Source organism: Peromyscus leucopus, chromosome 23, assembly GCF_004664715.2.
Source record: "Peromyscus leucopus breed LL Stock chromosome 23, UCI_PerLeu_2.1, whole genome shotgun sequence".
Lineage (NCBI taxonomy): Eukaryota > Metazoa > Chordata > Mammalia > Rodentia > Cricetidae > Peromyscus > Peromyscus leucopus.
In genome coordinates this window covers 20758425-20786090 of record NC_051082.1, presented here as the reverse complement: position 1 = coordinate 20786090, position 27666 = coordinate 20758425, and the positions used below count along the sequence as shown (strand labels likewise).

The 27666-nt window shown below is 49.5% G+C and overlaps 2 protein-coding genes across 7 annotated transcripts in view; one reads left to right on the top strand and one right to left on the bottom strand.

The window, feature by feature from the left end:
• Positions 1-27666, bottom strand: part of LOC114693683 (splicing factor SWAP) — a 79650-nt gene that overhangs the window by 5449 nt on the left and 46535 nt on the right. For 2 of the 6 annotated variants that reach the window (XM_028870185.2, XM_028870187.2), the window contains exons 9-15: positions 27207-27335; positions 26339-26432; positions 25242-25407; positions 18687-18917; positions 17414-17604; positions 10884-11149; positions 4448-4573 (exon numbers count right to left, since the gene is read on the bottom strand). In XM_028870185.2, the coding sequence (XP_028726018.1) occupies positions 4448-4573; positions 10884-11149; positions 17414-17604; positions 18687-18917; positions 25242-25407; positions 26339-26432; positions 27207-27335 (1203 nt within the window). Of the gene's footprint in view, positions 1-4447; positions 4574-5539; positions 5699-10883; positions 11150-17413; positions 17605-18686; positions 18918-25241; positions 25408-26338; positions 26433-27206; positions 27336-27666 lie in introns of all 6 variants that reach the window. The other 4 variants (XM_028870186.2, XM_028870188.2, XM_028870189.2 and 1 more) reach the window with 3 other exon arrangements.
• On the top strand, positions 15575-16283 carry LOC114693685 (U1 small nuclear ribonucleoprotein C-like). Its single transcript, XM_037198271.1, has one exon. The coding sequence runs from the start codon at positions 15607-15609 to the stop codon at positions 16084-16086; it is 480 nt and encodes a 159-aa protein (XP_037054166.1). The 5' UTR covers positions 15575-15606; the 3' UTR covers positions 16087-16283.

Here is a 27666-nt window from a genome sequence, read left to right as displayed (position 1 = left end):
CAGAATCCTTTCTGACCTAGGGATTAGTCCCGTGGTCTTGGAGGTGAGTGGGAAGTGGCTGCCTCTCCCTGCTGAGAAGGTCCCTGAGTGGTTACCTCATCATTCCTGCATTCTAGATTCACAGGGAAAACTGGTCTGGAGCTGGAAGCCAGGTCCTAAGACTGTAAATTCCAATTCCTAAACTGGATTTTCCCAATAGACAAGGAACAGATCAAATGATGTCCTTCTCCTGTGTCAGTCTGGGACTCCGTCCGTCCGTCTCTCAGAGTCAGAATTCCCTTATTATCCATTATAGGTCTGCAGGCCTTTCCTGCCTGATTAATTTAACCATAGAATGGCCAATTCTCTGACCGTTTCCACAATCTCCTTCCTTAGGCTGCTGTTTTTATTTGCAAAGGTCTCCCTCGTCTCACTTTGATCACTTCCTTGCTTCTGCACTGCCTCTGATTTGTTCTTCCCCAGACTGTTAAGATAACCCGGACCCTGTTTCTACACATCTGCTCTTCTGCAGTATACTGCGAACATTACCGAGAGTGCCTTCCTTCCTAGCTGGTACCCTGCGCACGAGAAAGGCCACACTCTCACATCACCCACTTCCAGGTAGGACTCTTCCAGTGACGACTTCTCTCAGCAAGGGGCATGCAAGCGTGCCGCAAACTTCCTGGGGCCTCCCACACTGATACAGGTCTGCGGCACACTGTACTGTGGTAAGGGATAACGCTATGACACAGAGCATGACTGTCCTGGTCAGGGTTGAGCGCCAATTTTAAAAGCAGGTGTGCCTTTCGGCTGCTGGCTGTGTCTCTGCTGTCTGTCCGTCTGCTGCACTTTATTCTGCTGTTTCTGTTCCGAGGACTGAAGTGTTATGGTTCCATTTTGCACACATTTTGAACATCACATCCTGATGATCAAACACCTGCCTCGGAGAGACAGCCCCGGCCCTAAAGTGTCTCTTTTAGGGTGGGGGGTACAGCTCCATGGTAGAGTGCTTTGTTTAGCCATTCAAGAAGCTTTGCGTTCATCCCCAGCACTGCCCAAGCCTCCAAGTCCCCCAAACCACTTTATAAACAGGTCTAAGATCTGTCTGACACACTTCACACACGGTGAGAACCGTCAGTCATTAACTTCAGATGCTCGGCCAGATGCCGTGCTCCGCACAGGAACACAATGGCAAGAAGCCGTTCCTGCTGACTCCTTCCTTAGTGCACAGAGTAAGCAGGACCTCCTGGTGACTACGGTGCCCTCTACTGAAACACGATTCACCATGCACACACATGCTGTGTGTTGATGCTGCTGTTTGCTTTCATGCTTTGCCGATTTTGTTGCGTTGTTTTTGAGACAGGGTCTCAAGAACTAATGTAGCTGGGATAACCTTGAACTCTTGACTCTTCTTTCTCCACCTGAGTGCTGAAGGGCCGGCCACAGGTGTGCACTGCCATGCCCTGCCTACCGGATCTCACTAACAATGTGCAGCAGGCTTAGATCCTGGTTTCCAAACTTCACTAAAAGGAAGTGGGGTGGGCTGGAGAGATGGGTCAGTGGTCAAGAGCACTTGCTGCTCTTCCAGAGGACCTGGGTTCCGTTTGCAGCACCCACATGGCAGCTCACACCTGTAGTCTGTAACTACAATTTTCTTCTGTCCTCCACAGGCACCAACCACACGTGATGCACAGACATACATGCATAAAAAACACTCATGTGCACAAATAATAAAAATAAAATGGAAAAGAAGAGTAACAGAGAGAAAGGGTAGGCCCCAGAGCTGGGCAGGCCAGGCAGCGGAGCCTGGACATTTGTACAGAGAAGCTGGCTAGTGTTTGAAGAACAGCACAGCCAGAGTCAGGACAATGTGACAACTGGCTTGGAGGCTCCGGGAGTCTGTCCCAATCAGACAGAATAAGGTCACAGGAAAATGTACAGTCAACAATGCCCAAAGCAGTGCTAACAAGGGAGGGAGGGGCCAGCTAATGACAGAAGAGGAGACAGGACCAAAAAGTAGCCATTCTTGCCATCAACAACCAACATGGCAGAGGACTGCCGGAACAGCGTTCACATGCTTTCCCAGGGTCCCCTAGACGGTGATTTGTTTGTTCAGGGAGGCAGAGGCTACTCTAGCTGAGGGACCAGCTAAGGATGCATCTCTAGAGCACTTGGTGTTCCTTCTGCAGTGCTGGTCTGGCCTCTAACACCGGTGGGAAGGGCAGTGGATGGAGACAGAGGGAAGCACGAGAGGACATGCAGCTAAGCGAGCTGCTGACCGAATGTGTGTGGGTGCTCTCAATACCACGTTAAAACTCCCAGTGAGTGGGCTGGGTGGGGTGGTGCACGCCTTTACCCAGCACTTGGGAGGCAGAGAAAGCGGGTATCTGTGAGTTCAAGGCCAGCCTGGTCCACAGAGCTAGTTCCAGGGCTACACAGAGAAATTTTGAAAAATAAAACAAACTAACAAAGACCCACCCTAATTAGCAGGTGGTAATCAGTCTGGAGGAAACTGCTTCAGACTGTGCTGTATGAGAGCAGCAGCAGGCCCCTCCATCTGGGTGTCGTATCCGAGTATCAGTGAATCAGCACAGGCTGCTGGACTAAAGCAGACCCCAGCCATGTGCTGAGATGGGAGGGTGGGGGAGAGTCTGATACGGGAGGGAAGGTGCTGGATGGCAAGTGGAGCAGCCCCAGGTCTGCGGTGGCGGAGAGCGCGGTGGCTAGCAGCTGTGCAGTCAGTGGCTGCTCCTGGAGCAGTGCTCGGCCGAGGCCTCTCCCTGCCTTCTGGGATGACAGTGCTCCAGCAGAAGGTCCTGAGGCCTAAGACGGGGATAGCTGCCCCCGCACTGCAGAGACTGGCCCCTCCACCACCACCTCCCATCATCTCCCTTGAACGCAAAGGTTAATTTGAGGGCAAAGCAGGAAATCTTCTGTTGAGAGAGATCCTGTGCTGTAAGAATTAATTTTAGACCATGCCCTTTACATACACCAGAGGTGAGGATGCATTTTCAAATGTTAGAGCACTTGCTGAAGGAATGAATTCTACATGCTGCAATAGCTGGTGGGATGATAAAGGCCGGATGTGATTTATAAATGCGAACTTGTACTGGAAACCTTTGCCAAGCCCCATCACCTTCCAGCCTGTCTGCTGGTTTCAGGTTAAAGAAAGTGATCTCTTGTTCCCAATGACCAGCTAGCTAACAGGCCGCTCTGTGCTGCTCCACCTTAGGCCACCTCCAGCGGGGGGATTCTGTGGCCACTGCTCATGTCCTACGGTTAGCATTGTGGGCAACAGCTGGGGCCCCAGATGTGTACTGGTCACCTGTAATCCAGGGTCTGTCTCCTAAACATTCTGGCCTTTCTGGCTCTTTTGTCCCATGACAGATAGAGGTCTGATGACTCCTGTCCACTTGGGAATTAAAGAAATCCACCAGGAGACACTGGCTGTTAGAAGCAGAGGAGGGTGCTCCAGGGCTGCACCCATGCTGGGAACATGGCTCCCATGGAGTGCTACACCCACGGCAGCTATGGTCTAGATTTCCAACGTCTCCCAAAGGCTTATACACCAAACACCTGGTCCCAGAGTGGTGCTTCAGGGAGGGACTAGGACCATAAAGAGGAACCTAGTGGAAACCTAGCAGGTCCCTGGGGACATGCCCCTGAAGAGGGCAACATGGCCCAGCCCTTCCTTTTTGCTTCCTGGTCATGAGGCAACGGGTTTGGCCCTAACATGTGCTCTTACCACAATTCACTGCCCCAGCACAGACCCAAAGCAACAGGGCTATAGAGACAGGAAGGTGATTAACACAGGAACAGAAGCAGGCACCAGAGTGTACAGAGGCTTTCCAAAGTTAGAGACGAGCCAGACAAAGTGCCAGGCCCCAGCGTGCCAGGGGGGGCCAGGGGAGCTTAGGGCTTCGCCAGGCGGAAGTGCCAGGAAGCTGTGGCTTACAGGGTTCAAGGGCTATCCCTGGCTACCAGGGGCCAGGCCCAAACTTAGTGGCTGGGACCTCTGCTCTATAACCTTGTTGGCTGACCGCCTCCCTGCCCTGTTCAACACTGTATCCCACCCAGTCTCCAGTGGCCACTACTGGAGACCCAGCAGGACACTGAGACAAGGCGTTCGTATTCTCAGCATTGACCCCTGTTTCCTACAGACAGGTAACAGTCCCTGCAGAGGGACTGGGGCAGGTCCAGGAGATAGCAAGGTCCCTGGGCTACTGTTAAGGAAAAAACAGGGTCCAGAGCAGGAGCCATGTGAGGGTTCCAAAGGCATGGACACAACTGTGCCCTGGATTCCCACATGCTCCTCGAGACCCACTGCCCCAAGAGACAGTACCCACTGCTAGGTGAGCCTGGGCTCCTAGAGGAGACATTACCACTGAAGTTATCTACAACTGTTTCACATAGGTGACACCAAGACTTCAGACATAGTTTTTTGTCCCTGTGAGACAGGGTGGCCTACCTGGACCGGGTCCGTTTCCTGCTGGCTCCAGGACTGCTGCTCATCCGGTAGGCAGTGGGGACACTCCTGTCCTCCCGTCGTCTCTCAGGAGAGTGCACTCTCCTTCTTGGGGACCGAGAGCGTGACCTAGACAGAGAACAAGGCGGACTTTAGCTCTTGGCCGAGGCCTGGTCTGTGTGGTGTGCACCTCCCTAGTGAGAGGCCAGAGAGGCCGCTGTCTGAGATACCAGCTGCTCAGGTGGGCCCTGCCCTACAGACACCAGCTCCGAGGCAGAGCACCTCTCCCCCACGCCTGCGCTGCTGCAAGGCGCAGGGCTCCAGGAGGCTGCGCTTGCTCCTCCCTGCCCTGCCTTGTGCTCACTCACGGCCTGAAGCTTTCAGCTCACTCAAGCTGCTCCTACCCTCGGGCAGGGAAAGGCGCTGAGCCTCTGGCCGAGGCCTGCAGGCTGCACCTTGCCATTCCTCCTGTCACCCATCTCAGGCCATACGGCAGGAGGCAGCAGGCCCACGCTGCAGGCCCACTGGCTTGAAGCCCAAACCCCGCAGCTGCTCAGAACATGACGTCCTCATGACAGACTGACTACTTGAAGTTGATGGGAGGTTTCATGGACACAAACCCATCTGCTAATCTTGGTTTGATTCATGCCAGGATATACTCCACATACGGCAAGAGAGACCCTCAGACCGCTCTCCCCCTTTGTGGGTGTAGGGGTCCTTAATAGAGGGTTCCTCAATGAAGGCTTTTAATTTAGTTCTCTGTCCATTTGCTATTTCAGGAAAATCTCCAAAAAGCAGAAATTTAGGGGGAAAAAATCCCTACCAAACCCAAACTCCTCTCTTTGTTCTGTTTCCATGACAACCCACTCAAAAACAATGTAAAGAGAGCAGTTTGATTCCACCATTTGAAAAAGTTCTTCATTGAACCATTCTAAGCACAATGAATTCCGCCCTCCCAATAAAAACAACACACAGTTGTTCAGGAATCAAGTTCTGGTCACACCCTGGCTCCCATGAGCCCGTGAGCAGGGCCGGTCTAGGTGGTGTGCCTCCCCAGACCTTCCCTGGGCTTCAGAGGTGGGGGCAGTCAGACACCTTGCCGGTTTACCAGGTTTCCCCTCAAAAGAGCTCCAGGAGTCAAAGGTGCTCCAGGCCGAGGCCGAGGCCGCCTGAGAACTCTCCTGCTGTGCTGCCGCCACTGCCGAGCTGCTGGGACAAGGCTCCACACTCAAGATCCCTGGGGAGGCCGAGGGCCTGCGGTTGGAGGCACATACTTCACATTCAGAATGAAATGTGCCAGGCTGGGTGCTACCAGAGCCGTGAGAAAGCTCCGCTCACTCAAAGCTTTAGCACCTATGGATGCTTAGCATAGAATTCTACAATAAACTCAACAATTAGGAAAAAGAAGTTAGTTTTGAAAGCCCGCAGATTCAGAACGTTGAAGTACAATACTCTTTTGCAGTGGCTAAAGTATTATGAATTCTTCGGAGCACATGGCTGTTCCCAGTAGAGTTCAAACCTTCTGGGAAGGAAGCCCTGCTCAGAACAGGGCAGCAAATAACAGCCAGTAATTCTTTAGGCTTCACTTTAATTAAGTGAGTCTTAATGCTTTTAATTTTGTTAACCAGGCTCTTAATACTGATGCCAGGACAGTGCAAGAGCCAGGAAACTCAGCTTAAAAGTAAATCTGTAGTGCAATGTCACCATAGGCCTTCTTAAAGAAGACAAACCGGTCTCAATTCAAAACTGCAGGCATAGTGCAACCAAGACATCCCTTCCTCAACAACCACAATGCTTTGCTCTGGGAAACGATCGAACTCCAAACTACCGTCCGAAGGCCACTGTCTGTTCCTCACTGCTCCCGGGCTTCTCACAGCTGTGGGCATCAACAGGTGACTCGGCGGCCAGGCTCTGGATCTAACCCAGTGGGAACTGGCTACTGGTGCTAAGGTGAACTGGACTGGGGTCACGTCACCTTCTGTTCATTCCATTCACAGGCTTGGCATTGTGAAGTGCAGGCACCTGAGCTTTACCCAGCTTGGTCACAGGTCACCTCAACATGAAACTGCTGTCCCACCCCCGTATGGGGAGTGCCACCACAAAGAAAGTCCCAACCAACCTCCTTCTTTCTTTAAGAAGCAGGCTTGGGGGATTAAATGTCCTTTTCTGGTTTAGTACATAGTTTACATTGAAAAATGGGTTGTAAAGACTCACCAATTTCAAACTAATAGAACCTCAATTTTATAGAACCTCAATTTTGCCTACACAAGTTCTTTCTTGCTTTTTTGTTTTGTTTTGTTTTTCAAGACAGGGTTTCTTTGTGTAACAGCCCTGGCTGTCTTGGAACTAGCTCTGTAGACCAGGTTGGCCTTGAACTTGGGAGACCCACCTGTCTCTGCCTCCTGAGTGTTGGGACTAAAGACATGTGCCACCACAGCCAGATTTCTTACTGAACGCTAAATCAAACTAGCAAGAAGAAACAAGTCTCCTCAGCCTGCACTCCTTCCCCGCTGAAGGGATTTATGGAGCTATCCTTAAAGAAATGTCTTTATCTCACATATCCTCCACACTGTCGGGCTGCCCGAGAGGGGTTCACTCAGCTCAACACCTCGATCGACACTAAGGGGATCTGACTTCAGAAGGTAACAAGTAAGCAGCTTCCCGGCGCCACTGGTACAAGTTAGCTCAGTACCACCCAAACCATTCCACGGGACTCAACTGCGTGCCTGCTGCTTCACCTCAGGAAGACTGAAGCTGACAGAGCAAACTGAGAACAGGGGCAACACCTGCAGACAGGTCTTACACTTTGGCCAATGCTGACGCGAATTCCTCACACCACTATGCTTTCTGAGGCACTGGGTGGTGTTATGAGACTAAAGGTTTTTGCTAAGAAGAACTTGCCTTTGCAGATCCAAAGTCACCTACAGTTTGGACATAGTGAGTAAGTGGTCTCGGCCCTAGGAGCACATTAAACAGTAAAGGAACATCATACTGTCCTGCATTTTATATGGGACCAGAACCACTTAGAATAGAGAAGACAATGCACTTCAGTTTCAGTATGCTACCACAGGAGAATGCCAACAACTGCAGCGTTTTACTTTGAGCTAGCAATCATCATTTAAAAATGACCACTTAGGCTGTGCCAGGCCTGAAAAATAAGTCTCGTATGTCCTATTGTAGATGTTACCATGGCAATGGGTTACTCTACCTGAAGATAGTTAAAGACAAAAATAATGACAGTATCCTCAGCACTTTCTGCACTGTGGTTGGAAAGTCAACAGCACATCGCACGGAGCTTGCCATCCATTTCAGCCACAACTCAGCATTTTATTTGTTTGTTTCTGTCTTTAAGATATGGTCTTAGTATGAAGACCAGACTGTCCCTGGACATCCTCCCTTCTTCTGCCTCAGTCTGAGTGCTGGGCTCATAGGCATGGCTACTGCACCTGCCATAACCATGGCTTTCAAATGGCTTTGATCCTGGGAGCGGCAGTGCTGGCAGGGCCTGGCCTGGGCAAGCAGTTTTGCTTTCAGCTTGGGGAAATACAAGTCTACCCCACAGAGCCAGAGCCTCTGTGTTCAGAAGCAAGAGCAAGAAGATAAAGGGAGGCCAGAGGGTGAGGTCCATGTGCAGCCAAGGACAGCAGCTTCCAGGGGCCATGTTCTAGCTCTTGGGGTGTTGTGGAGGCAGACAGTAGCTGGAAGGTGGGTCATGGTATCAACTCGCTTATTCTGCAGCAAAGCTGGACCTTGTCTTGATATTTTATCTAAACTGTAAAATCAAACACCGAAGACCGACTTATCTAATGCCAAAAATTATGTGAGTTATTTAACCAAATTAATCAAAATCATCTTTTTGATCCCACCTCAGCCATTTGAGGAGGAAGTTTGGGGAGCTTTGAGAATAACCAGCTCTGCTGACATTGTGAAACATTTTCACCGAAGGTCAAATTAAGATAAAACTGGTGGCCTACCATCAGAAGAAATAATGGTCAGACAAATTTCGGCTTCACTTTGTCTTTTAATTGATAGTTACACTAAGGAGTAGGGTTTTGCTCCTTGGACCTGTAGGCACTGAAGATATAAAGTGTTATAAATAATGTACTTGTATAAACTATGCAAATCTAAGTCTACTGCAAACTTAAAAACATTTTCAAAGGTAAGATAACATACAGAATAAGCTAGTCCATTATAGGTAAGGACTACGGTTAACTATTGCCAGGAACTTACAATGCAGGGGTTAGGTGAGCACTCCAGGTCAACAGCACTATAAGCCGGGGACAGGCTAGACAGATGGAGCACAGGGAAGAGGGCCGTGCCAGTCTGCCCTACCACACACTGAGGTTAGTGTGGGTGCCTGCTTCGACTGGCTCAAGGCCTGGGAGTCTTGAGGGAACTGTTCTTCCCCTAGAGTAGGGGAAATTAGGGAGAACCGGCTGGCCAGAATGAGGCTGAAGGATTGCTACAGCCGGTGTTGCTTGGATCTGTAACACAAATTCTAGGAGCTTAAAAAAAAAAGTAAATAAAAATCTAAAGCATGACAGCAAAACTGTTCATTTAATCACAAAATGGCAAGCTTTCTACATGTGCACAGTAATGGTAAAAAGTGTTGGGACTTCCAAGAATTAGAACCAAAGGTTCACTCTCAATAAGGACAGAAGGTCAGACACTTGTCAACCCTGGGCTTGGTGTGGATAAAGACAGAGAAAGCACACTGCTTTTTAGGACGCATCCAGAGAGACCAATGTACGTAGTACATATAAGAACACAGGACACCAATGTCTATGGATAGTGCTGACATCATCCCAGAAGAAAGATGTGTACCTGGAGTGAATTCGGGGTATGTGAGGGTTCAGAGTCCAGGGGACACCATGGAAGCCCACGGCAGGATGAGCGCTAAAGACAGGACAGGCGTACTGAATCTTTCTCACACTAGTGACTGCTGAGCTTCATTTTCAAACCTCTTAACACTAACGGGTATGCTCTGGGACCACTGAAGTTCAAGTTTACTAATTCTGTTGCCAGAAATGCTAAACTGCTTCTTCAACACCTGGCTCCTTATCAAGAGGGCTTTTTGGTGGTGGCTGGAGAGGCAGCAGGCTGAGATGAAGACATAGATGCACACAGCTGCCTCCTTTACACTCCCTTGCAGATGCTGTGCAGAACACCTCAACAGAGACTGAGTGGGAAGGGCTGCTGGACCACTTCACACTCAAGCAATCAGCATAGGAAAGTTCATTCACACAAAAGAACCCCAGCATGCTAGCCTACAAATTTCTACAACTCAATACATGTGTCAGGCTCACTTTATAACCTGTAAACCATTAGACAAACGATCCCCAAGAACAAGGCGGTCGCATGTTCTCAAATCTGCTCTATAGTTGAAGATGATCTTGAATGCCTTGATCCCCCTGCCTCCATCTTCCAAGCACTGGGACCATAGGCATGTGTTACCACACCTACTCACTTTCCTTTTTCAAAAATTTTGGTGGGAGGGAGAGGATAACTTTGTTTTGTTTTCCAAGACAGATTTCTCAGTGGAGCCCTGGCTGTCCTGGAACTCACTCTGCAGACCAGGCTGGCCTTGAACTCAGAGATCCTTCTGCCTTTGCCTCCCGGTGCTGGGATTAAAGGTGTGCTCCACCACTGGCAAATTGTTTTATTTGTGTGTGTGTATGTGGAGGCCGTAGGGCAAGGCTGGTGTTATTCCTCAGTGGCCATTCACTGTGGGTTTTTTGTGTTTTGATTTTTGAGACTAGTCTCACTAGCCCTAGTTAGCCTAGAACTTGCTATATAGACCAGGTTGGCGTTGAACTGAGAGATCCACCTGCCTCTGCCTCCTGATTTTATGAAACAGTCTCTCACTGGCCTGGGTTTTGCTGATTAGGCTAAGCTGGCGAGAAAATGAGCCCCAGCCTGTATCTGCCTCCCTGTGCTAGAATTAGAGGCCCGCACTACCAGGCCCGACTAAGTCCTCATGCTGTGCAACAGACTGTACTAACAGAGCCTAGTGTAGCTTAGCCTGGCCTTGAACTGGAGATCCTCCTGCTTCCACCTCCTGAGTGAAGAGTGAAGTATAAATAAGCTATGCAGAGATAAGAAGCATAAATAAATCATTTAACCTGTAGTGGCTGGTAAGCTTTGAAAAGCCTAAACAATGAAAGATTTCCTTTAGATTTGCAGGATGACACACACACACACACCCCTAGTGCATTCACCAGCCTAGTAAACACTGTGCTCATTTTAACCTTCACACACACACACACACACACACACACACACACACACACACACACACACACACACCCCAGTGTGTTTCACCAGCCTAGTGAACACTGTGCTCACTTCAAACCTTCTGCTGGCTCCACAGGAGGCCAGGAGGAGGCTCAGCAGGTAGGGCAGAGCAGGAGCAGGAGGGCCTGAGCGCCTGCACACTCACCTCGAGCGCCGCACTGTCCGGTAGGCACTGGGCAGGGAGTGCTTGGCTTTGGAGTGGGATCTAGACCTGGGCTTGGAAGACGAGTGGTACTTGGGGGAGCGGGACCTCGTTCGAGACCGTTTTTTGTGCTTCTTCTTCTTCTTTTCTCTTTCTTCTTCTCTTGGTGGCTCTCTGCATCTGCTTGAAGGCCTTTCCGGGGGCTTCACCTCTAACAGGGGCAGAGTTCTGCCTCCAACCAGCAGAGGACAGGGCATGACACTGGTGTCCTGGAAACATAAGTGAATGTGTGGATATCGACAGGAAAGACAACACTTAAAATGTAGATACTGCAGTGATTATCCAAACAAAATCTCCCTGCTGGGTGGGGAGGATCACACCTGGGATCGAAGCACGTGGGAGGCTGACAGAGGAAAAGTGCTCTGAGTTGGACGCCAGCTTGGGCTACAAAATCAATTCTAGCCTAGCCTGGTTTATAGTGAGACACTGTCTCAAAAGACAAACAAAGCTCTGGCCTTTCAAGAAAAAGAGTTTAACTAGTCATCGAATGCTACAAATGGAAGATTTCTCATTTGGTGCCGGGAGGATTTAGCAGTAAGGCTTACAGAAAAACTCAAGGAAGATGATCTGTGTGACCAGCCTCCCATACTGCCCCAGATGTCTGGGAGCCCTGGAATGGGATGGGGACAGCAGTGGTGTGCACGTGCATTTGTAAGCCTGCAGCTGTGGGGAGGAGGGCCCAGCCTTCCTGCATCACTCGGGTCCACTCTGGCAGCTGACTAGCATCCCTGTACACGACCGATTCTTACAGAATTTACAGGGGTTGAGCTGAGGCCAGATGGCTACCTGCAGTTGTCAGACAGGAGAGCAAGCTCTCAGCTTCTCCTTGAGCTCCCTGCTGCTTAGGCCACTAGCTCAACCATAGACAGGCTTATCATCACTGATGCAGTAGTCTTAGCTATCATACAGACTGCTTAAAAATTTAGTGCACCATTAATCTCTTTCTTCTTTTAGACAGGGTCTCACCTATGTATCCCTGGCTGGCCTGGAACTCACAGAGATCTGCCCAAGTGCTGGGATTAAAGGCAAATTTCTGTGAGTTCCACCATATCCATCCAGTAATACTTTTCTATGTCACTTACAATCACACATGGATATGTAAAATGGCACTGGGCAGAGCATCATGTAGAAGAGGACCACGTACATGTGCATGGTGGAATGCTACCTTGGGGAAACCTGCCCATCCTGAGGAGCTGGCTGAGTTAGGCTCTGACGATGTAGTAGTACACCTGTGAAATGATCTCACGTCCTTAAAGAGCCTGTAAGAACTCTTGTCTACAGCTATGTGGTTAACTGGGAAAATGTATCAACATTTGTGGATAGAGTGCACATCAAGTTACTCAGCAAAGTCAAGGACAGTCTGTTCCATGAAGTTTCTCTTTCTCTCTCCATCTCTCTGTCTCTCTCCCTTCCTCCTTCCTTCCTTTCTTCTTTTTTTCTTTCTGTTTTTGGTTTTTTTAAAGACAGGGTTTCTCTGTGTAGCTCTGGCTGTTCTGGAACTCATTCTGTAGACCAGGCTGGCCTCGAACTCACAGAGATCTACCTGCCTCTACCTCCCGAGTGCTGGGATCAAAGGCGTGTGCCACCACCGCCTGACTCTTAGGAAGTTTCTTGATAGTGACAACATTTTGTGTTGGACTATCATTTATAAACTGTCAATTTATTATGAGACTTTTGTTTCAAAGCAATCAGACACTTATCACCATCTGCTCCTCATGTTTCCTTTCTGTTGAAGCAGTTCTGCTGAGATAATCTTCCTGTGGATAGCCAGGGAGACCATTCCAGAGTCAAATATTCATGGATTATAGACAGGGCCAAGGCTGGCAGACAAGAATGGAGTCACTCTGAGAGAAGACACAGGCTGGCTCAGCACTGTGGCGCTGCCAGCAGGCTGATGACAAACAGCCCATATCAGAACACAGAGGCAATCTTGCAACCATGTTTTTATCTATCTGCAGATATGGCTTTACATAATTTGTATTTTTTGTTTTTGTAGAAAAGGTTTCTCTATGTAGCCCAGGCTGTCCTGGAACTCACACTGTAGACCAACCTGGCCTTGAATCAGAGATTCACTTGCCTCTGCCTCCTGAGTGCTGGGATTAAAGGTGTGCAGCACTCCCCACTCCCCCAGAGGTTTTACATATTTCTTAAAATTACACTTCTTTATTTATATATTATCTGTCTTTCTATGTGTTTAGGAGTGTGGAGGTCAGAGGACAACTACTGAGTCAGTTCTCTCTTTTCACACGTGGGTCCCAGGGATCAAACTCATGCTTATCAGGCTTGGCAACAAGCATATCTGCCTACTGAGCTTTCTCATACTGTCTTGTCTAACCTTCAGCCCCACTTTGAGATAAGGTCTCACGTAGTGCAGGCTGATTTTGAACTCAGGATGACCCAGAACTTCTGAACCACCCCCCCACCCCTCCACCCCGTGCTAGAATCATAGGGTGTGCTAATGTGTCAAAGACAAAACCTAAGACCCTACGCATTCCAGGCAAGCAATCCAGCAACTGAGCTATATTAGAGGTTTGCAGATGGGTCTGAATAAGTATCTTTGTTCATTGTACAAATGATAGCGAAACTAAAGATCCGGTCAAGCTTCATACATCCCTACTCATGCAGGCCCATGTTTAAGGTTTCTCTCTTTGCTGCCCATGTCTTTCCATAGCTACAGAACTCATGTTCTTGTATTCCTTCCTGCACACCCCATGCCACAGCGCCTCATGGCTGCCCTGCGCTGGGCCACAGCGCCTCATGGCTGCCCTGCGCTGGGCCACAGAGCCTCATGGCTGCCCTGCGCTGGGCCACAGTGCCTCATGGCTGCCCTCAGCTGTGTGTACTTTGTTCCTACATTTCTGCAGGAACAGGCCTTTTGTCAGGGACCAGAAGATAGTCCACCTCTGTAGGGCTCTGGAAAATGGGGTCACAGTGCCCTAGTAGGGTTGCTATGCTCTGCCACGTCCCTGAAAAGCTCATTCTGGGAAGGACAGGGCAGAGGTTAGCCCAATTAGAGGACCACTAAGAACACGCAAGGTGGACACAGAGGCAGCAGTCTAGACATCCAGGAGGTGAAGAACAGTCTTTAACCATACTCACTGCAGACTCCAACGGCACTTACAAGGGTCAATACAGTTAAAGTTTGAAGGGCGAAGGAGCCAGGCGTGGTGGCACATGCCTGCAACCCTGGAACTTGCAAGGCTGAGGAGAGAGAACTGATGACTTCCAGGCCCCTTTCCTTTTCCAACAAGAGCAAACAGGAGCAAAGGGCTTGCTCTGTATTAGGAGAAGAGCCGAGTGTAGAAGTCTGAATGAAGACGGCCCACAAAAGGCTCACAGGGAGGGACTCTATTGAGGGGTGTGGCCTTGCTGGAGGAAGTGTGTCACTGGGGATGGGCTTTTGGGGCTTCAGAAACCCAAGTCAAGCCCAGTGTCACTCTCTCTTCCTGCTGCCTGGCGATCTGGATGCAGAACTCTCAGCTACCTCTCCAGCACCAGGTCTGCCTGCACACTGCCATGCTTCCTACCATGACGACAATGGACTAAACCTCTGAAACTATAAGCAAGCCCCAGTTGAATGTTTTCCTTTGTAAGAGTTGCCGTGGTCATGGTGTCTCTTCACAGCATAGAAACCAAGACCAAGGCCAAGCGTAAGAGATATTTGGAGACATAACCTGGTGGCAAGGTCTTGCTATGCTGTCTAGGCCATCTTCTAGGTCTCAGTCTAGGCCAAGTTTGGGGATTCCAGGGGCGTGCCTGAGAGGTTATTATATCTTTCCTAACTATTTTAATTTTTAAATCATGTACATATGTTTGTATCTGTATATGAGTATGGCATATGAGTGCAACTGCTTACAGAGTCCAGAAGAGGGGATCAGATCCTCTGGAGGAGTTACAGGAGGCTGTGAATTTCCTGATACAGGTGCTGGGAACCAAAATCAGAACCTCTAAAGCACCTCCACCCCCAAGTCAGAGTTTAGGATAAGAAAAAGAAGAAAAAAAAAAAGTGGCCATTATCCTGCCTCGGCCTCCCAAGTGTGATTACTGGTGTGAGCCACCATGCCCAGCCAACACTAAAATTTTTTTTCTAGATTTACTTTTCGAGATGTGTATAGGTGTTTCGCTTGTAAGTGTGTACCATGTGTGTGTCTGTGGAGGCTAGAAGAGGGTGTCAGAGCTCCAGAAACTGGAGTTATGGATGGCTGTGAGTCACCATGTAGGTGCTGGGAATCACCCAAGTCCTCTGGAAGAACAATCATTGCTCTTAACTGCTGATCCATCTCTCCAGCCAGCCCCAGAAAGATTTTTAAATGACCATTTTTAACTGCTCTTAAGAAGCACCAAGGGGGCTTGGACCTGCCTAGGCTCAGTGTGCCGGGCTCTGCTGACTCCCCATGGGAGACCCTGATTTGGGGGATGTGGGGTGGCTTGGGAGGGAGGACTGGGAGATGGGAGGAGGGAGGAGGGGGATCTGTGGGTGGTATGTAGAGTGAGTAGAAAATTTCTTTCTTTTTTTTCCTATTCATATTGTTTTATTTTTTCCTAAGGAAATAACTGATTTTCCAATTATCTTCTAAATTTAAAAAGAAAATTTCTTAATAAAGAAAAAGGGAAGGGGCGTCATTTCCCGGCGCGGAACCGGGCAGCCAACGGCCTGCGGAGCAACATGCCTAAGTTTTATTGTGACTACTGTGATACCTATCTGACCCATGATTCTCCATCTGTGAGAAAGACACACTGCAGTGGTTGGAAACACAAAGAGAATGTGAAAGACTACTACCAGAAATGGATGGAAGAGCAGGCCCAGAGCCTGATTGACAAAACAACGGCTGCATTTCAACAAGGAAAGATACCTCCAGCTCCATTCTCTGCTCCTCCTCCTGCAGGGGCCATGATCCCACCTCCCCCCAGTCTCCTGGGTCCTCCTCGCCCTGGCATGATGCCTGCACCCCACATGGGAGGCCCTCCCATGATGCCGATGATGGGCCCTCCTCCTCCTGGGATGATGCCCGTGGGACCTGCTCCTGGAATGAGGTCACCCATGGGAGGCCACATGCCCATGATGCCTGGGTCTCCAATGATGAGACCTCCAGCTCGACCTATGATGGTGCCCACTCGGCCTGGCATGACTCGGCCAGACAGATAAGAGCAGAAAGGCTCTTTATCACTTTTGTACTTCTTGTTCTGTTTCACCAGGAGATGACGGTGCTGAGCCTGAATATTTTCTAGCTGCATGACAGGAAGGCTTCCCCTTCCGAACAGAGAGAAGTGGGGCAAAAAAAGTGTAGCTTTCACTGATATTGTGAAATGTGAAAATAAAACTGTCAGCTGTTTTAGTTAAAAAAAAAAGGGGGGGGGGCTGGAGACATGGCTCAGAGGTTAAGAGCACCGACTACTCTTCCAAAGGTCCTGAGTTCAATTCCCAGCAACCACATGGTGGCTCACGACCATCTGTAATGAGATCTGGCATCCCTCTTCTGATACTAAATAAATAAAATAAAAAAAAAAAAAAAAAAAAAAAGAAGAAGAAAAGAAAGAAAGAGGGAAGGAAAAAAGCAGCACTGAGGTACAGCTTTCTGACGACGGACTGGGGGCTGCACTCCAGCTGTGTCGTCCCTTCAGGCCTCGGGACAGTGGCTGCACTGCTAGTTTTCTTACTTAGAAAACTTCTATGTCTAAAATGTTCTTGAACTCCTCCATGAATTCCTAGACACCGTGAAGTATATTTTAACCCCCCCTCAAAAAAAAAAAAAAGGATCTTGAAAGATACCTGCTCTCAAGAATCTAGACGAAAAGACCCAGGTTGGGGATGCAGCTCAGGGCAGGGCACTTAGCGGCTACACATCTGGCCTGGGCTCCTTGACCAGGCCTAGACAGGCACGAGCAGACTTGTCACTAATGACAGAGTGCTGCTGGCAGCAGCGTGTACTGAGGGTTCCTGGTGCTAGGGACTGCTTCCCATCCCTCCACACAAGAGGACCAAGGTCCCATGTAATGATCCTGTTCAAGGCCACCACTGAGGAAGGAGCTGCCTGGGCTCTCCAGGACCTCCCACACATCGGTGCTCTACCACACAGCTGCACACCCAGAGAAGACAAGGGTGGCTGCAGTCTATTTTTCCCTACAACGATGCAGACACAGGTGCTGGCATTGAGATCTCTGCCCTCAGGTAAGCTCAGCGACGTGGTGGCGACCACCGAGGCCCTGCAAGGGCAGCCATGAGCTGAGCTTCCTGGTCAGGATCCACAGCTGGGTTCTGAGACCGAAGACTGCCTTTGGTGTACTTACAGGTAATTGTCCCAGCATCTCTTTTCACAGACTCAAAGCCATCAGCAAAGCCTGTGACTACGCTGGAGGCAGGTGCTGGGCTGCTGGCATCTGATTCAGGCTGGGGCTCCATGGCCAGAGCAGCCCAGAACCTCCTTTCATGGACTACAAAGCCAAGCATACCATCGGGACTTCCTTCTACATACCTCTACACTGAAAGCACCCTCCTCAAGTTTTCCGACTTCGGTTTCCGGAAGAGGGTTTTTTAAGGTTTGTAAGAACAGAGCTGCTTTCCTTTTCCGTTCAGCCTGAAGCTGCTTCTCCTTGGATTCCTTGGATGCCTGGGCCAGCTTTTCCCGGGCAGCCGCGGCAAGACGGTCCTCCAGTTTTTGTTTTGCTACAGAAAACAAGAAAGGCAGTCTGCAACAAACAGTGTTTTATTTCTAATTTTTACAGGCACCTTCTGGACCTACAACACTGCTATTTCGAGGCTACCCTCAGAACAGGTAGACACTTGGGACAGAGTGAAATTTTGAGAAAATAAACTTAGTGTGGCATTTTTGGAGATGCACACTTTACTCTCAAAGGCAGCAAGGCTGAAGGGGTTCCATGAGGGTAGAGGCTGGAACTGCAGAATGGCTCTCATACACAGAAGCCCCAAACACTCCAAGTGTCTGGGTGAACGATGCACTGAATGACGCCCTGTGGGCAGTGTCTTAGTTCAGAGGGCATGACAAACTGCTGAGCTCAGAGTGCAACCTCAAACACACAAGTGTGACTGTAAGTGCACTGAGGGAGAGCAACTGGGGGCCTAGGACATGCTCTCCTCTGGAAGACAGTGACTCCAAGAGCATCCTTTACTCAGTGCTATATGGTCTGTTCATGCATACCCAGAAAATGCAATCTAAGAAAACCAGTTAGAATAGGTAAAAGCACAAACGCATTATGAAGTAACCACTTCACTATGGAATAGGACTTATTTTGGAGGTGCAGATGTCCCCAAAATGCTAAGCATTATACCAGAGTTCCAGCCCCAGCCCATGTCCCCCACATGCTATTGGCCATGCTGTGACCCATGAAGATGAATCAGGGCTGAGAAATCAGCTCTGGCAGGCATCGTCTTCAAGGGTTGATGGTTCTGCTGAGAGACATTTCCACAAAGGGCCTCTCCCAGTTCGGTGCATTAACTGGAGCTGGGAGTCCGGGCCTGGTGTCTCACCCCGGGGCTGTCGTCCAAGTACAAAGTGCGTCTCCATTAGAGCCGTGCGCTTAGCGCATTAAGCTGCTCTGAGTACAGATTGCCAAGGGCGCTGCATCAAGCTAAGGAGTGCACAGTGCCACACAGCACCACACACAGGGCTTTCAGAGCGCTCCAGCATGGCTCCAGGCTTTGGTTTGCAGTCTTAGAATTTCTGGCTTAGCACTAAATCTTAACATTTGTCTTCTTTCTTTCAAGAACTTTAAAAGCTATCGACAAACCTTGCTTTGCTTCTAGCTCCTCCTGGGTGAGCTGGGGCTTCTTCTCCTCCACAGCCACACAGGGCGGGGCCGTGGCTGGGCTGGGGTTGGCCACGCTGCTCGTGCTTTCCTGGCACTCCCTGCTTTCCTCGTCCTCTTCACTGTCATCGTCCAGCTTGACTCGGTTTTTTTCCAGAGGAAGGAGGTCATTTTCTTTGGCCTTGATGGCAAAGCTTATTGGCGCAAATGAAGCTGTTGGGAAGAGGTGAGAAGTGCGACACATTTTTAGGCACCAGAGGCTGAACGTGTTGTCACAGGCACTACCACTTACAAGAGAGATGGCTGACGGGCAGATGGCATTTGTGTGAAGGCACAGCCTGAGTGTGTGTGTGTGTGCATGTGTGTGTGTGGTCTACAGGCAGGGCTTCTGCAGTGTTAAAGGAGTCCTGTTCACATGCTCCAGGCAAGGCATCTGACTGGGGTGTGTGTCTGAGCTATGCTTAGCATGGGCAGCATAGTGGTGGTGTCACAGTAGACACACACCTGCTGAACATGGAGTGGCCACCTTCGTCTTAAATGGTCAATTTCTTGTCATGTTCCCTTCTGTAAACTGGTAAACATCTACTTATTTACTTAGTGTACACACGTCAAGGTTAGAGACAACTGGAATCAGTCCTCTCCTACCACATGGGCGGTGGGCATTAAACTCAGGCTGGCTGAAGTGGTGGCATGTGCCTTTACCCACTGAGCCATCTTGCTAGCCTGCCATTTTTCTTCAAAAACATTTTTTATAAGACTCTGGCATGTAGCTGGATTGGTATGAGTAGGCACGTGACATGACTCTACTTAAGAAAGTACCTAGAAAATCTCCAACTACGTTTAAAAAAATAAACAAACAAAAACCTAGTCTTCAAGCAAAATCCAAACCAAAACAACTACCACCACAACAAACACACAATTCACTCCTTTATTTGGTGAACATGACAAGCATCCTGCCAGACTTCAGTCTACACCTATTACAAACATTTCAATGTGTAACAAAAATTTAGGCGACACATCCCCAACACCTAGACACTTAAAGAGACATGCAAAGGCCTTAAAGGAGAACGTCTTCCGTCTATCTGCTCGTCAACACTGAGCCTCTCTGTCACTCACTATGCTGAGTGACTCACGACAGCCAGCCGGATGCAGTCAGACGCTATGGCCGTCACTCCTAACGGGTATCACACAGCTACACTGAAGGGCGGGCCATCTCCAGTGCACTGAACAAAGCCGCCTCTGAGTGAGGTGGGCTGTGGGAAACAGATTCTAGTAGGGCTGTGATTACTGCAGTGCCCCCCACCCCCCCCCAAGCTTCTCAGAGCAGGCCACTCGGCCATGTGCTGGGCTGAGGGTCTCCTCGACTTACTCCTGTGTTCCACACCCCCGTGTGGGCTAAAGAGAATTTATACCTGCGACACACACCCCATTTAATACCCATGAGCCAGGAGAACAGACTTCCATGCCACACCTGGTAAGCGGCAGTGTACTCTGAAGCTGCTTCATGTTGTCATGCTGATCAAATACTAACCAAAATCCTCATCTTTCACAATACAACCAAGATGTCTACGCTAATGCCATGATGATGATCTGCTGCAGCAGATTCTGAGTGGAATCTAGGACAGGGACGGAGATGCAGAACAATGCAGTCCAAAGGCCGACTGCTGAAGGTGGCGGTGAGTACTTGGTGGGGTGATGTGGGTTACTATGCCATGTGCTGTGTTTGTACATGTCTTAAGGTTCCTTAAGAAAACTTAAGTTCGCCAGGTGGTGGTGGCGTACTCTAATCCCAGCACTTGGGAGGCAGAGGCAGATGGATCTCTGAGTTTGAGGCCAGCCTGGTCTACAGAGTGCGTTCCAAGACAGCCAGGGCTACACACAGAGAAACCCTATCTTGAAAAACAAAACAAACAACAAGAGAGAAAGAGAGAGAGAGAGAGAGAGAGAGAGAGAGAGAGAGAGAGAGAGAGAGAGCGCGCTAAGTTGGACAAACAAATCCTTTACTGCCTGTAGTAATATGGTCTCTTTAATAAGCAGAGGGTCAAGGACATTTTAAAAAGAGAGGAAACACTTAACCTGTGTGTCTAGGTGTCCTGCCTCACTAAGTGTTGATGATGGGATTACCAGTGCCCCATGCCCCATGGCTCTGATGAGAACCAAGAGTCCAAGGTCAGAAAGCTTCTCCTGACCAGGCCAGCCAAAGGCCCCGGGAATTCTTCTGGAACATTCTGATTACACAATTTGCACACCACAGTGTGCATTAACACTGATCCTAAGTTCTTTCTCCAGGTTGTGATCCAGCTACACCTGCCCTTCTGCACTGTGCTCACGCGGAGATAGACATCCTTGCCTGCTGCCTGCAGGATCCATTTCTTCTGACACATCTGACCCTCAAGGATGGGTCCAGCAGTGCCTCCCCGAGGCACATCCATGGCCTCATAGCTCCTGCCCCACCTCTCGGTAATGGCTGCATGTGTATATATGTAAACATATATATGTGTATTTCCAGAGGAGCTCTTAGCTATGCTGCCTAGTTTGGTCTTGAACTCCTGAGCCCAAAGGATTCCCCTGCCTCAACCTCCTGAGTAGCTGGGAATGCAGGTGCCTGACACTTTGCCTGGATGAGTGTAACTATTATTATTACTAATTATTATATGTTGTTCTTGTGGTGCATTCATGTGCACACACGTGTGTGCAGTGAGTGCCCCGTGAGTAGAAAGCAGAGGTGACGTCTTCCTCTGTTGTCCTCCATCCTGTTTTTGACACAATTACTCTCACTGAAACTGGTGTCTCCCTCATGGCTGGCCTGGCTGGCCAGTGAGCCCCGGGAAGCTTGTTTCTGCTCCTCCTCAACCCACACTAGGGTTACAGACCTCTGACTTTACAGGAGGTGCTAGGGATGGGACCTCAGGCCCTTAGCCTTGTACAGCAAGCACTTTTACCCACAGGGCTGTCTCCTCAACCCCGACACTAATTTGAAAAAGTCTATTTTTTCAAAATCTAATTGTTTTAGATTTATTTATATGCACGAACGTTTTACCTGCATTTATGTATGTGCACCATATACATGCCTGGATCCCCTAGGACTGGAGTCATGGATGGCTGGGAACCACTCTGTAGGTTCTGGGAAACCAAGCCAGGGCCTTTGCTCTCCAGCCCCAGCATCTTGTTTAGAAGAAACCTGGCACACTAGCCATGTGTTTTTCTCTTCTGAAGAATGCCCTCAGTCCATTTTCTGACCCAGAAAAGCTCTTTCTATAGTAAGCACATTAACCCTTTATCTTCCAACTTCTTGTCATTGCCTTTTCACTTCATTCTGGTTCTGCTCCCTAGACCTGGAAGCCTGATTTCTGGCTTCAATTCTGAGTCTAAGATGATCTGTGTTAACAACAACTTTCCTTCTCTCCCTGCTCCTCCCTCTTCCTCTCTACAGGGTCTCAGGGAGGTTCACAAAGCTGGCCTTGAGCTCCAGATGCTCCTGTTGCCTTCTCCTCCAGTGCAGGGATCATGGGCCTGCACTACCTACACTGACTGCATGTAGACTCTGACCTTTTGGAATTACCGCTGTTAGATCCCTGAGTCTATTAACGCTTTAAAAGTGAGGGGGCTTACAAGATGGCTCAGTGGGAAGGGAGCTTGCTGCAAGGCTCGACAACCTGAGTTTGATCCCAGAGACACACATGGTGGAGGAAGAGTCAAAGCGGAGCTTACCCATCCAGCTTCAGTTACTATTAACTACTGAAGCTACAGAAGTACCAACGCCTTCTCAGCGCCTACTGAGACAAGACCCCGGAAGTCTGCCTGCAGACAGGTGATGGAGAGGCCACACTAGGGCCCCGGAACAAGACCACTGCTCATTCATTCCTGTCACTGCTTTGGTGCACAGTTGGATTCCATTTTAATATTTTAACATCATGCTTCTAAGTGCTGAGGTCTATAGATCGCTGAGCTCTGAGAGCCTCTTAATTCTGTCTCCCATAAGCCCTGCAGAAGCTCTACTGACTGAGGGTAAATTAAGCCAGCCTTTAATTTGTTTTGGCCTCTTGCCTGGTTCTAGAGGCTGTTCACTAACCAATATTTTAAATTCTGCCAGACTAAAAGTCTGTCAGTTTTCTTTCTCTTCTTTTCTTGAAATAATTTTGGCAATTTCTGTTTTTTTTTTTTTTTTTGAAATGGTATTTTTCAGTGACTTGAGTCATTCCCACTTAAGGCTATGAACATGCTATCCTTGTGTATTTTAAAAAAGATTTACAACTTTGTGTTCATATCTGCATTCTTTTTCTCTTGAGTACACACAATATATTTTATTGGTCTTTTAAAAAACTACTTTCTCAGTTTCTCCTTTAATTTGTATTCCCTGGTCTCTGCTTTTCTTATAGCATTTTACAGGTTTTTGAGAGGTTCTCACTGTCAGGAAGCCTGTATTTGAAATCCTGCCTCAGCTTCTGTAGTGCTGGGTTCTAGGCATGTGCTACTGGCTGGGCTTCCATCCTGTGTCCCGCGTGTCTCCCCCCCCCCCCATTGCCAAGGACTGAACATACCCAGGCCATACTGTACTGCACCCCACTCACTTCCTACTTTCTCGAGTTCAATGTTCATTTCATTTTTTTGTTTGTTTAAAAACATAAACAGGTAATGCTATTGTCTTGTTTGGAATAGCATCTTCCTGCATTTTTACCCCGAGCAGTATAGAGAATAGAATCCAGGGAAGTGCTCTACTGCAGAGCTATGCCCTAACCCATAATAATTCTTTGATGGTCTCACTGTCCTTATTTCTGTGGACTCAGGACTTCAGGGTGCTGATATGCCTACAGGTCTTCCTGTTCTGGCATTCAGACGTACAGAGAAATGATGGACCAACCTGCTTTCTCTCCTCTTCAGAGAGAAGCCTGGCTGTTTATACTTGGATGAACTTCTTCCACATCTGTCCCTTCCTTTGAGATTTCTGAGAACTTCCAAAGCTGTCTTCTAGTCAGTCTGACCCTGGTGACTTCATCATGCTTAACCTAGCAGTATTTCAGAGCGGTCTTCTGAAGCTGCAGAGTATTAGCAGCCTAAGTTGTATAATATCCTCAACTCTTTTGAACATAAAGACCTAAGCTGCTGCTGATACTTAGGGCTAGAGGCTCAGTTGTTGTCTTGTGCTCTTCCGTCCTGACCTGCAGAGGAGCAGGCCTGTCTTCCAGGTCTGTGGGAGGAGTGTGTCAAAACCACTATGCAGTTCTGGCTCACATCTGGGGCTTCTCCTACCAGGGTGGGCAGGCTGGTGCAGCAGCTGGGCCTGGAGCCCCTTTCTCTGTGGCTCTGCAGTCACCCCAGGCAAGACCAGTCTAGAGGGTGCTTCCTGGATGACAGCCTCCTTGTGGATGTCCCCTAGCTTGTCCCAGCCTCCCCTTCTCCTTGCTGGCAGTGGCTGTCCTGGATCACTGTCCTGCTTGTCTTCTGGCATGGGACAGCATCTCAAACGGCTTCCAGTGCAGAAGCTGCTGCTCTGCTGGTGCCTCCGCTTATTTCAGCGAGAGCAGGCGGTAGTCGGTCACCTGACTTTCTAACAGCGCTTTGCTGGCGATAACCGGATTATTATGAATCCTCTCCATCCCCTCAGCCCACCCGGAAGGCCGCTCCAGGTGAGGCAGGAGACTGCTGCCTGTGTCTGCTGCAGCTCTTCTAGTCAGGAGCTGCAGGCTTGTGCTTCTGCTGCTGCCACTCTTGCACTGGCCACTGGGCCACCCGAGGCCCCCAACTGTCCCTCTGTTTTTAGTCTCAAAGAGCCAATGCTAAATAAGGCATTCCCTAGTCACCACAGGCCTCAGGGGAAGCGAAGTCCCAGATGCTGGGCAGTATACCTCTCCAGACTGAATCCCTAGAGCCACCTGCCACCATACCAAAGCAGGGACCTCACTTATCCCTCAGCACCCACACAACCTCCTTTTCCAGCAGGTGAAGTGCCGGCTTCTCCACATTCTGCCACAGAGCTCTGCTAGGCAGCCTCAAGCAGCCTTTCTCCCCTCTGCTCTACCGCACCAGCCACTTACACATGCCTGTCCTGCTAGACTCCATCGTCTAGTCCCGGCCAGGGCCAGGAGAGCGAGCGGATGTGAGTGAGGGAGCGCAGCCCTGCCTGACAAGGGTGCTCAAGGGAGCCCTCTGGACAAAGCAGACAAACTCCATCCCAACAGTTAGCACAGGGGCTGGAGCTGACCTAGCGGAGAGCACTTGCTCAGGTGAGCCGTCGGTGCAGTCCCCAGGACCACAAAGAACTGAACAGTTTCAAAGGTCTGAGTGAGGATGAAATAGTATTTGAAAATTTATAAACATGTCCACTAAATGGCTCAGAACAGGCTAAAAGCTGGTAAATACTTAGACTAGCTTGCATCTACAGGGTTCCAAACATCATGCTTGGAAGCAGGACAAGGTGAGCATGCCCGAATCAGCAGCTCCAGAAGCCAAGCCCAAGGAGCCCTCATGGTTGAGGAACCTAGTCCTGTCCCTGAGGTGGGAAGCCCACGAGGCCTAGGCTTCACCTGGACAGCGCACCTTTTACCAGCTTCCCGTCCACGGTGCTCTTGCTGGACCCAGCCTCCTTCTTCCCGCTGCCTCTTCCCCCAGTCTCTGCCATACCCTCAGGAGTGCCGTCCTCTCCAGCTTCACATGACTCTTCAGCAGCGGTTTCTGTGGAAGCCTCTTCAGCTGTTGATGCTACCTGGAAAGAGAGACATCACTGTGCACCGTCACATGACCATCACGTGGTGTGTCGGTACCATCCACAAGACAAGCCTATAATCCCAGCACCCAGGAGGTAAAGAGCATCCTGACCGAACAGGGAGAGGCCAGCCTGTGCTATGTGAGTCATTCTAAAAACACATCAAAACAATCTCCCAAGCCACCTGCAACAACATTTCCACATTTCAAAGTCTGACTTGAGGTTTTCTTGGGTGCTTTCAAGTGTGTGCATGCTACAGGGATTGGACCCAGGGCCTCTGGTAGGTTAGGCAAGTGCTCTGCCACTCAACTACATCCCCAGTCTCATTTTCTTTTTCTAACTCGAGAGACGAAAAGTTGGAGGACTACCTTCGCCTTGGAGCCGGCTTACTGAGAATACTTCAGAACAGACTCCCCCACAGAGTACGGATGAGTGAGGAGCTTCAGTTTCAGCAATCAGTTCGCAGAATAAGCTCCAGAGTGTCAGGACAAAGCACTCCCAGTGCGAGAGACCTGTGCGAGCGACTGTGTGCTGGGGAAGCCAGGGCCCAGCTCTACCCCTGGAGGGCTGGACAGCTCCAGCATATGCTCCGTGAGATGCATTACATAGTGGACAAAGTCAACTGGGCACATTGGCACATCTGTGAGTCCTGCGCTTGGGAGGGCTCAAGAACTGAAGGCTAGCCTGAGCTACAAGAGGCCATGTCTCCACTCCCTTCCCCAGTACTGTCCAAAGTAGCCTCTGATGCTTGAAGCAAGTGTCTTTTGTTTGGAACACACTGGACAAGTGGTGACCAAGGCACGAGTGAGCGGTGACAGCTTCCCCTCTGAAGGGAGAGGCTAGGCAGAGTGTAGACTTGAGGATAAGCAGGAAGTCCCGTCTGCACCTGTCATCAGAGCAGGTTTCACGCCTCCCCACCTTCAGTGAATACCTGTGTGCTACTGCCTCCTTCCTTCTGCAGGAAGAACTGCTTCTTAAACTCGTAGTAGGCGTTGTACTGGTGCCAGGGCTGGAGAAACTCAAACCTGTGAACGGAAAAGGACTCAGTATGACCACACGCAGGCTTCGGGGTTTCTTTCCCACGTGGCCTGTACTGTCCTGGACATCTAGATACTGGTCATCCCAACAACTCCAGAGATTCTACAGAGCTCCAGCCCTGCTCTATCCATTAACACGTGAATCGATCTGGCAGAGGGCTAAGCTGCCCTCCAGGGTCACAGCACAGGTGAAAATGAGGTCCACGTTTAAGGACACTGCAGGGGTAGGGGATAAGGAGCCTTGAAGAGGTGAATTGCAGCTTTTCTTCTTTTTTTTTTTTTTTTTTTTTTTTTTTTTGGTTTTCCGAGACAGGGTTTCTCTGTGTAGCTTTGTGCCTTTTCTGGGACTCACTTGGTAGACCAGGCTGGCCTCGAACTCACAGAGATCCACCTGGCTCTGCCTCCCGAGTGCTGGGATTAAAGGCGTGTGCCACCACCACCCGGCGAATTGCAGCTTTTCAAGCACCTACATTTTTACTGCACAATCAAAACAACAACACAAACCCTCTCCAGCTCTAAGTGATTCAACAGGACGAACAAAAACATGTCCATCTGAAGACACTCCGGGAAGACGGAAGCACAAAGGACAGTGACAGGAGTTAAAGAATGCCAGCGAAACCCCCAAATCTCATACATCTGACATGCTTACCATTTTTTGAGTTTTTTTGCAATGTGGGGGCTTGAGCTCAGAAATTCATGAATGCCAGGCAAACAATGGCACTGAACCCCAGCCCAGCCCAACATGAAACCCCTTCACCTCACCTCTGATCGTTCTTGGCTCGAACACTGGTCTCAAATTTAAGGCCGTTCCTGGCGACGTACTCTGCCAGCTTGTCGATCACAGGCTGGATGTCAGGGGGCGGGGGGATGATGGCCACGGGAGCAAGCGCACTGTGGAGAAGAGCTGGTGAGCTACCCTGACCTCAGCGTGGCTTGAGCCTGGCAATGGCAGTTGGAGGGTCCTGTCGGGCTCAGCCATGAAAGAGGAAGACTTGGTCTACAGCAGTGGTTCTCAACCTTCCTAATGCTGTGACCCATTAATACAGTTCCCCATGGTGTGGTGACTCCCAAGCATAACATTATTTTCCTTGCTACTTCGCAACTGTTACTTTGCTAGTTATGAATTGTACTGTAAATATCTGATATGTAGGATATCTGATGTGGGACCCCTGTGAAAGGGTCATTCAACCCCCAAAGGGGTTGAGACCCACAGGTGGAGAAC